Source organism: Eimeria necatrix, genomic scaffold, assembly GCF_000499385.1.
Source record: "Eimeria necatrix Houghton genomic scaffold, Enh_scaff327, whole genome shotgun sequence".
NCBI lineage: Eukaryota > Apicomplexa > Conoidasida > Eucoccidiorida > Eimeriidae > Eimeria > Eimeria necatrix.
Genome location: NW_013655324.1, coordinates 27,600 through 37,495, shown reverse-complemented (window position 1 = coordinate 37,495; position 9,896 = coordinate 27,600). Strand labels below are relative to the sequence as shown.

The following is a 9,896-nucleotide window of genomic DNA, read 5'->3' as shown; positions in this document are numbered from 1 at the left end:
GCAGCAGCAGCAGCAGCAGCAGCAGCAGCAGCAGCAGCAGCAGCAGCAGCAGCAGCAGCAGCAGCAGCAGCAGCAGCAGCAGCACAGCCCCACAGCCAGCAGCGCCTCCCAAGTTTGCCGGTCAAAAGGGTTTGCCCGCAGCTGCCCCTCCAAAGCCAAAATGGTGGGGTTGTTGTTATTTCGGAGGCCCTCGGGGGGCCCCCTTTTGTGCCGAAGACCCACAAAGACCCCATCCACTTCCAGCGCGTACAGCGGCAGCACTTCGCAGGCCAGGGGCTGGGGGCCCCCTATTGCGTATGTGGACATTTGCGCCGGAGACGGCGGAGGGGGAGTCGAGTTTTGCTGCAGCAGCAGGAACTGCTGCTGCTGCTGCTGCTGCTGCTGCTGCTGGCTGGGCCCTCTTGCTGCTGCAGGGGCCCCTGGAAGGGCCCCTGGGGGCCGGCGGGGGGCCCCTACGCTTGTGAGGGTTTTGAGGAGCTGCTGAGGGGAAAAGGGTTTAGGGAGAAGCAAGAAGCCAGTGCAGCAGCAGCAGCAACCCGGTGAGGCCCGCTGTTTAGGGTTTAGGGTTTAGGGTTTAGGGTTTAGGGTTTGCAGGCGCCAGAGGTGCTCAATCTGCCCCGCGGAGTGATGCGGATTAAAGGGTCACATGGGTGCGCGCTGAGGTGTACGTACACCTGCAAAGGGAAACGAGATCGATCCCATGAGAAACGCATGCAGCAGCAGCAGCAGCAGCAGCAGCAGCAGCAGCAGCAGCAGCAGCAGCAGCAGCGGCTGGGGCTGGGGCTTGCTGCTGCTGTTTGCGCTGTTCGGGATCTTAGGCGCCGCGAGTTTGATTTAATTGTTCAAAAAAGAATTAATAAAAATAAATGCAAATTAGAAATGCAAACAGATGCACGGGTTGCTGCGGGACAAACTGAGGTGTACATACACCTCAGCATCCCCTGCCACTGAACCCCCGACACCCAGCCGCCAATAATAACCAGAAAAACAATTCTTTTTAAAATAAATATATTTAAAAACATAATTTCAACTATTTAGTCCACCATGCTGTTTCCAGTTCCCAGTTTTACCCTCTAGGGTGTACATACACCTCAAATCAAAATTCCAAAATGGCCCCTCAAACCCTCTGCGCCCCCTCCATCCGCCAGGCCCCTGGGGGGCCCCCTGGGGGCCCCTCTTGCGGGCCCCTAGGGGCCTCTGGGGGTCCCCCCGGGGGGCCCCCCGGGGCTCTCCCTTGGGGGCCCCTAGGGGCCCCGCTTCTGAGTTTGCTAGAGGGGGGCCCCCTGTGGGGGCCCCCTGTGGGGGGCCCCCACAGGGGGGCCCCCAAGAACTTTGGGGGGCCCCCCAAGGCCTTAGAGGGGCCCCTCTTCCGCTGCATTTCTGCAGAAGATTTGAGACTTGCTTTGTCTCCTCAGGGGGCCCTTGGGCAGCAGCTGAAAAGGGGGGCCCCCTCCTTCTCTTCTGCCTCTTCTTTTAGTTCTTGGGGGCCCCCAGGGGCCCCCGAGGGCCCCGGGGGGCCCCCCGGGGGCCCCGGGGGCCCCCAGAGTGAAGGTGAGGGGCCCCCAAGGCTTTAGCTGCAAAGAGACAAAAAAAGACAAAACAGCAGAAAAAATATGAAATGAAAAAAGTATTAATTTATCAGATTACTAATTAATTGGTAAAGTTCTAATTAATTAATTAATCAACTAATTAATTAATTAATTAATTAACTAACTAATTAATTAATTAATTAATTCACTAATTAATTAATTCACTAATTAATTAATTAATTAATTAATTAATTAATTAATTAATTAATTAATTAATTAATTAATTAGTTAATGTTTTGCGCAGAGAAGGGCTTTTCGCCCGCAGCTGCAAAACCCCCAAAAGAAATGAAGCAGCTTTTAGAGCTGCAGCAAGAGCAGGACTCTCCAACAGTAAACAACTCACAAGCTAGGGTTTAGGGTTTAGGGTTTAGGGTTTAGGGTTTAGGGCCTAGGGTTTGGAGTTTAGGGTTTCCAGGCAAGAGCCAGACCCTGCCGTGTGATGCCGCGGGGTCCCAGGCTGTGCAAGTTTTACGGCACAGCGTTAGGGTTTAGGGTTTAGGGTTTGGCGTTTAGGGTTTAGGGTTTAGGGTTTAGGGTTTAGGGTTTTGCACAGGTTTCCACTGTGGAGGCGTCCACGATTTGGCTTTCGAGCAAAGAGAAGCAAATAGCAGCAAAGGCCGAAACGGAGGGCCTGCGCTGTACGAAACCTCAAACCCTAAACCCTAAACCCTAAACCCTAGACCACCAGCAGCTGCCGCACGTGGAGAGCTCGGTGGCCTGCGCCTTGTGTGTTCACAGTCTAGGGTTTAGGCTTTGAGGGTTTAGTGTTTAGGGTTTAGGGTTTGAGTTTGAGTATTAGGGTTTAGGGTTTACAGTTAGAGTTTAGGGTTTAGGTGCTTGGTCACAAACTGCTGCGTCGTAGCGGTTCTTTCCTTTCTGCTGCAGCAGCAGCAGCAACCCCGAAAGCAGCAGCAGCAACGCCAGCAGCAGCAGCAGCAGCAGCAGCAGCAGCAGCAGCAGCAGTAACGGCAGCAGCAGCAGCAAACAGCAGCAGCGGGGCTATAGAGAACTCGTTGGGCCCCCAGAAGGCCCTGAGGGGGCTGAGGGCCCCTGGAAGGTCAGGAGGCCCTGCAGCCGAAAACCCTAAACCCTAAACCCTAAACCCTAAACCCTAAAGAGGCCTGAGAAGCACTTGGCTGCAGTATGTTGTGCTGCAGAGGCAACCGGGGTCTTTCAAGCTCGAAAACCCTGAACCCTAAACCCTCAACAAACCCTAAACCCTTGAGAAGTTCTAAACCCTCGGAAAACCCTAAACCCTCGGGAAACCCTAAACCCTCAGAAACCCCAAAACCCTCGAACTCGCGCAGCCAGACGCCTCCTTCTTCCCAGCAGGAAACTGTGTCAGCACCTGCTGAATTGTTGCAGGTATGCATTAGGGTTTAGGGTTTAGGGTTTAGGGTTTAGGGTTCAGCGCTCGGGACTTAGGGTTTAGGATTAGGGCCGATGGCGTGAGGGTTTAGGGTTTTCATTAAGAGGCTAAGCCGAAGAACAGAATCAAACCCCGCAGACACAACTGCAGAACAGACCCTAAACCCTAAACCCTAAACCCTAGACCCCAAACCCTAAACCCCCAAACCTAAGCCCTAAATGCTTAGGACCCCGAAGCCTCTATCTTCGCTGCGCAGGAGTTCAGTGAAGAAGCAGCAGCAGCAGCAGCAGCAGCAGCAGCAGCAGCAGAAGCAGCAGCTGCAGCTGAAGCAACAACAGAAGCAGCAGCAGCAGCAGCAGAAGCAGAAGCCTCAACAACAACCGCAGCATCAACTGCAGCAGCAGCAGCACCTGGGTCTGCAGCAGCAGATCCGTGGGCTTTGTAGCCCCAGCTTCCAGACCCTAAACCCTAAAACCTAAACCCTAAGCCATAAACCCTAAACCCTAAACCCTAAACCCTGAAGTCCAAACCATAGGCTTAATACTCATTGCTTGGGTGTACGTACAGCTCGGCGGTTTACAAGGCAGATGCACTGCGATTCGCTGAGAGTAAGTTGGAGAGGTTTAGGGTTTAGGGTTTAGGGTTTAGGGTTTAGGGTTTAAGGCTTGAGGGTTTAGGGGTTTAGAATCCAGTGGGGGTTTAGGGTTTAGGGTTTAGGGTTTTGGGGTTTAGGCGGGGTTCGCAGAGTACTTCGAGTTGAAGCACAAAATGACAGTGGCAGAGAACAAGTGGAAGAAAAAGGAGGAGAAGCTGCAGGCAGGTTTGAGGGGTTTAGGGTTTAGGGTTTAGGGTTTAGGGTTTAGGGTTTAGGGTTTAGGGTTTATTTTTTTTCTCTTTAGTTTTGTCCCCCCTTTCCTTCTTTTTATTCTTCAGCTTCAAATCAGGCAGATCAAAGCAGCAAATAAACGCAACGGAAATGAACACCGCTTTCAAGTGACTCAAGCCCTAAACCCTAAACCCTAAACCCTAAACCCTAAACCCTCGACGAAGTTCAATTGGTGAACAGGGACTTGGGATTTTTGCCAAAGGTTTTGCATGCATGCGGCATTTGACTTGAAAAATGCGCTTAGAGCCTAGGGCTTAGGGTTTAGGGTTTAGGGTTTAGGGTTTAGGGTTTAGGGTTTAGGGTTTGGGGTTTGCCGAAGGCCCTGAAGGAAAAGGAGAGTCTGGCGAGGCGCCGAGCGGCTCTTTTTAAAGAGTGAGATTTGTTTTTTTTCTTTTTTTCTTTTTTAAATTTATTTCTTCTTTTATCTTTTTATTTTCTTCTTTTTGTTTTCTTTTCTTTTTTATTTATCTCCTTTTGTTTCTGTTGTCTTTTGTCCTTTTCTTTCCCCGCTGCTGCCTCCCGCACTGAGCCATTTCGGGGGTTTAGGGTTTAGGGTTTAGGGTTTAGGGTTTAGGGTTTGGGGCCGGTTTGCGTGCTGTGCAGGAGGCTTCAGGGAGTCACAAAGGCAGCGCAGGAGGAGAGGGTGAGGCCTTCTGGAGCAAGGGTTTAGGGTTTAGGGTTTAGGGTTTAGAGTGTAGGGTTTAGGGCTTACGGTTTAGGGTTTAGGGTTTAATACCTTTTCGCAGCCGTGGGTCGTTTGCTGTTATCTGAGCCTCTTGTTCTTTTTGCATGAAACTTAAATACTTTGTTCAAGGGTTTAGGGTTTAGGGTTTAGGGTTTAGGGTTTAGGTCCAGCCAGTAGTCAGTGCTGAGGGTTTAGGGAGTGAGTGGAGGGTTGAGGAGAGCCTCTCTCGCGTCACAGGCCAGCGTCTAGGGTTTAGGGTTTAGAGCTAACAGCTACGGTTTGGGATGAAGGGTTTAGGGTTTAGGGTTTAGGGTTTAGGGTTTAGGGTTTAGGGTTTGCGCTTCAGAGCCGCCTGAGCGCCCGCGCTGTTGCCCAAGAGAAAAAAGCCCTAAAGGAGCGGCTGCTGCTGCAGCAGCAGCAGCAGCAGCAGCAAGAGAAGCAGCGGGAGACAGCGCAAACCCTGCGTTTTCTTTCTCTACAAATTGTTCTTGCAAACAAGAAGCTGCAGGTCAGGGTTTAGGGTTTAGGGTTTAGGGTTTAGGGTTTGGAGCCGAGGGGCTAGCGTCTAGGGTTTAGCGCGTGAGGCGTAACCATTTGGGCATTTAGGGGATAGTCCTAAGCGAGAAAAATTCAAACTTTAGGGTTTAGGGTTTAGGGTTTAGGGTTTAGGGTTTAGGGCCGAGGGTTTAGGGTTTAGGGTTTGGGGTGCGTTTCCAGGCTCTTGAGCGCTTCGGGATGTCCCTTCTGAAGCTCTACAGAAAATTTATCACTTCAAATAATTTGAAACCCCTACGTACCCTAAACCCTAAACCCTAAACCCTAAACCCTAAAGCCTAAATTCTAGACCACCCGAGAGCTTAAACCCTAAACACTAAACCCTAAACCCTATTTCCTAAAACCTGGCATGTTGCTATGGGCCACCGGAGAGCAGAGGCACTACACACGACACCCTACATTCTAGGGTTTAGGGTTTAAGGATTAGGGTTTAGGGTTTAGGGTTTGTGCTGCAGGAGAAATGGAATTGGGGTTTGCAGAATGGCTGCAGCACATCAAAAGCACAGAAAAAGACTACACAGCTGCTGCTGCTGCCCTTTCAGCCATTAGGATGATGGGGGCCCCTGCTGGGGCCCCCATGGGGGCCCCTGCTGGGGCCCCCCTGGGGTCCCCCTTGGGGGCCCCCCTCGGGGCCCCCACAGGAGCTCCCCAGGGGGTCCTTTCGGGGGCCCCTTTGGGGGCCCCTCCGGGGTCCCCTTTGGGGGCCCCTTCGGGGGCCCCTATGGGGGCCCCTATGGGGGCCCCTTCGGGGGCCCCTTCGGGGACGCCTTTGGGGGCCCCTTCGGGGGCCCCTTTGGGGGCCCCTTCGGGGGCCCCTTCGGGGACGCCTTTGGGGGCCCCTTCGGGGGCCCCTTTGGGGGCCCCTTCGGGGACCCCTTCGGGGACGCCTTTGGGGGCCCCTTCGGGGGCCCCTTTGGGGGCCCCTCTGGGTGCCCCTTCGGGGGCCCCTTTGGGGGCCCCTTTGGGGGCCCCTTCGGGGGCCCCTTTGGGGGCCCCTTCGTGGGCCCCTTTGGGGGCCCCTCTGGGGGCTCCAGAGGGGCCCCCTGCAGAGCCCCTGAGGGCCCTCAGGGGCTTGGAGGGCTCCCAAGGGCCCCAAACCGTAGCCTCAGCGCCTGCAACTGCAGCAGCAGCAGCAGCAGCAGCAGCAGCAACAACAACAACAGCAGCAGCAAGTGGCCCCAGGAAACTCCCTGCTTCTGAACCCCTACCTATAAACCCTACAACTTTCCAGAGAACCCAGGGGGCCCCCTGTGGGGCCCCTGAGGGCCCCCGGGGGGCCCCTGGGGCCCCCCCGAGGCTCTCTGAGGGCCCTTGGAGCTCCGTCAACCAAAAAGGAGACACTGCAGCAGCAGCAGCAGCAACTGCAGCAGCAGCAGAAGAGGGGGAGCAGCAGCAGACGTAAGCTGCCTGCCTCGCAGCCAAAGACGGGGCCCCCGAATCAGAGGGGGGCCCCCCAGTGGGTGGGGGCCCCCAAGCTGAAGGGGGCCCCCCAAGAGGCCCCCAAGTAGGTCTGCAAGTGATTGGGGGCCCCCCAAAATGTGGGGCCCCTCCGAGGGCCCTTGGGGGCCCCCCAAATCATGGGGGGCCCCCCAGTGCTTCGCAGCCCGCTGAAGCTGCTGGGGCCCCTGTGGTACTAAAGGGGCCCTCTGGGGGGCCCCCCTGTTTGCTGGGGGGCCCCCCCACGGGGGTAGGGGCCCCCCTAAGCTGCTGCTTGGAGGGTACAGTTGGTGGCAACAGGGGGCCCCCCCTGGGGGCCCCTAGGGTACAGGAGACACTTAGAAGGGGAGCCGCTTTCCCGGGGGAGGAAGGAAGCTGCTGCTGCTGCTGCTGCTGCTGCACGCCTTCGAATGAGCAGCGGCAGCAGCAGCAGCTGCTGCTCATGAAGCAGCAGCAGCAGCAGCTGCTGCTCGTAGAGCAGCAGCAGCAACAGAAGCTGCTGCTTTTAGAGCAGCAGCAGCAGCTGCAGCAGCAGCAGCAACAGCAGCTGCTACTTACACAGCAGCAACAGCAACAGCAATCGCGGCAGCAGCTGCAGCAGCAACACCAGCTGCAGGAACAGCAGCAGCTGGTGCAGCAGCAGCAGCTGGTGCAGCAACAGCTGGTGCAGCAGCAGCAGCTGCAGCAGCAGCAGCAGCAGCAGCAGCAGCAGCAGCAGCCACGCTCCCGTGTAATTGTCTTTGACCGTAGGCCCCCAACAGCAGCAGCTGACGCATGCAGCAGCACAGGCTGTACGTACACCCCAAGGAGGCCCTCGTGCAGCAGTTCCAAAGTAAATACCCCCACAGCAGCAGCAGCAGCAGCAGCAGCAGCAGCAGCAGCAGCAGCAAGCCCTAGGCAAGACCTTCCGTGGGGCCCCCCAGGAGTACCGACGTGGGCCCCCCTAGGGGCCCCCATGAGGGTCCCTTCCAAGAGCCCCTTGGGGGACTTCCTGGGGGCCCCCATGAGGGGCCCCTTAGGGGGGCCCCTGGGGGCCCCTCTGGGGGTACCCCCGGGGGCCCCCGTGGTGGGCCCCCCTGGGGGCCCCCCGGGGGGCCCTCCTGGGGGCCCCCTGGGGGGCCCTCTGGGAGGCCCTTTCAGGGAGCTTTTGGGGGGCCCCCTGGCGGGGCCCCTGGGGGGCCCCCTTGGAGCTCTCCTCATTCCTGAGTTTGGGATGGAGTCCCCTGATGCGTGTAGGCGCATTGCTGCTGCTGCTGCTGCTGCTGCTGCTGCTGCTGCTGCTGCTGTTGCCTTTTTACCTAGTCTTTGGGTTTGACTCTTTCCCTCTTTTGCTGCTTTCTAGGCCGTTGGGATAAATCTATATGCTGCCGCTTATTTTGAAGCCTGCTGCTGCTGCTGCTGCTGCTGTTGCTGCTGCTGCTGCTGCTGCTTTTGTGCTGCAGCGCCTGCAGATGACTGCGACTTGCGCAGCATTGCTACCTGCAGCAGAGACCACAGCCCCGCACAGAAGCTGCAGCAGCAGCAGCAGCAGCAGCAGCAGCAGCCGCTCCTGCAGCTGCTGCAGCTGTACGCTCCAGCTGGCAGCAGCAAAACCCAACTCTTGCAGGGGGCCCCCAAGGAGCCGTTTAGGGGGCCCCCCATTGCCTGTACAGCTACTCTGAGGGCCCAAGAAAACGAGTTAGTACCCTGTGGCTATGAGGGGCCCCCTAGGGGGCCCCTCGGGGGCCCTGGGGGCCCCTCAGGGGGCCCCGGGGCTCCTCAGGACCCCTGGGGGCCCCTGAGGGGCCCCCAGGGGCCTCCTTGCCCTTGGGGGCCCCTTTGGGACCCCCAAGGGGCCCCCTGCCCTTGGGGGGCCCCCCAGGGGCCCCCAGGGGCCCCCGGGGGCCCTAAAACTGGTTTGTAGCATGCAAGGAGGGAGATTGTCTCCTTATGTTTTTGTGTCTCTTTGTGTCATTTCAATTTAATTAATTATTCTATTTTTCTTTTATTATTCTTTTATTTGACTCTTTTTTTGATTTATTTGCCAAACTTTCTCCTTTTTGTCTATTTGTCTCTTTGCTGCACTAGTTGCACGCAGAGAGCCCTTGGCAGCAGCTGCTGGGGTGTACGTACACCGGAACTCCAAAAAGCCACTCGCACTGCAGCAGCAGCAGCAGCAGCAGCAGCAGCAGCAGCAGCAGCAGCAGCAGCTAGGCATCAACAACTCCTGCCTCTGTGACGGCAAAAGGAGTTGCTGAGGGGGGCAGGTGTGGGGCGAACAAAACGTGCATGCAACGCATGCGCTCCAGCTGTCCGTACACCTGCTGCTGCTGCTGCTGCTGCTGGCCTGCAGCAGCAGCAGCAGCAGCAGCAGCAGCAGCAAAGTCCTCCGCAGCAGCAGCGTCTGCGCTGCTGCAGCGCGGAAATATTCGAGACAAAAAGAGACGGTAATGGAGACAGCTGCCCCACACCTCCCCCAGCGCAGCGCGCAGGTCCCCCGGAGGGTCTGCTGCTGCTGCAGCAGCTCGTGCTGCTGCTGCTGCTGCTGCTGCTGCTGCCATGTTTGCAGCTGGGGGCCAGTCGTGCTGCTGCTGCAGCATCAGCGGCTGCTGCTGCTGCTGTGGGTCACCCAGACGACGCCTCTTGGCATCCTCTGTCTCGAAGTCTATTTGCTGCTGCTGCTGCTGCTGCTGCTGCCAGCGCTGCCCAGCAGCAGCAGCAGCTGCTGCTGCAGCAGCAGCTGCAGGAGTTGGAGCTATTCTTGCTGCTACGTGGTTGACGACGAGGCAGCAGCAGCTGTGTTCAGCAGCAACTCTGCGAAGCAGCGCAGCAAGCCTGACGAGCTTGCTGTTGCGAGCTGCTGCTGCTGCTGCTGCTGTTGCTGCTGCTGCTTCTCCTTGCTTCAGCAGCGCAGCAACAGAATCCACCACCAGCAGACACACGCGGCCCTTAGCAGCAATTAGTCTTGGCAGCTTATAAAGGAGACAGGAGACAAGTTCTTCTTCGCAGCTGATCTCCTCCACCAGGATCTGCTGCAGCAGATTTGCTGCTGTTGCTGCTGCTGCTGCTGCGCTGCTGCTGCTGCTGCTGGCTGCAGAGCGACGCAGCAGCCGCTGCAGCAGCAGCTCCCCGAGGCGCCCGGCAGGGAAAGACCCCTCCGAGTGCAGGTAGTAAACCACCCCGCCGCTGCTGCTGCTGCTGCTGCTGCTGCAGTGCAGCAGCTGCTGGCGCTGCTGCTGCAGCAGGTGCTGCTGCAGCACGCACTCAGCAGCAACTGACAACACAAACTGTGTCTTGCCACTTCCTGCTGCTCCACAAACTTCCCCCAACATGCCTGTGGGGAGGCCCCCCCCGAGGGCCCTATCGAGGGCGGGTTCGTGCAGCGGCAGCAGCAGC

The 9,896-nt window shown here is 57.2% G+C and overlaps 3 protein-coding genes across 3 annotated transcripts in view; 2 read left to right on the top strand and 1 right to left on the bottom strand.

Annotated features, from left to right (window-relative positions):
• Positions 1-1,109: 1,109 nt before the first annotated feature.
• Positions 1,110-3,403, top strand: ENH_00043820 (hypothetical protein, conserved; the record flags this gene model as incomplete). The annotated part of the gene is made up of 3 exons (XM_013585408.1): positions 1,110-1,551; positions 1,834-1,919; positions 3,215-3,403. 3 exons carry the CDS (start codon positions 1,110-1,112, stop codon positions 3,401-3,403), a joined length of 717 nt encoding a protein of 238 aa, XP_013440862.1.
• A 3,560-nt stretch (positions 3,404-6,963) lies between these two features.
• ENH_00043810 (hypothetical protein, conserved) lies at positions 6,964-8,424 on the top strand (the record flags this gene model as incomplete). The annotated part of the gene is made up of 2 exons (XM_013585407.1): positions 6,964-7,753; positions 7,964-8,424. The coding sequence occupies 2 exons, from the start codon at positions 6,964-6,966 to the stop codon at positions 8,422-8,424; spliced, it is 1,251 nt and encodes a 416-aa protein (XP_013440861.1).
• A 286-nt stretch (positions 8,425-8,710) lies between these two features.
• The window catches only part of ENH_00043800 (DNA repair protein recA , putative), a gene marked incomplete at both ends in the record, with an annotated part of 1,620 nt that continues 434 nt past the window's right edge, over positions 8,711-9,896 (bottom strand). The window contains one exon of the mRNA XM_013585406.1: positions 8,711-9,896. This exon is cut by the window's right edge and continues 434 nt beyond it. Coding sequence (XP_013440860.1) covers positions 8,711-9,896 — 1,186 coding nt within the window.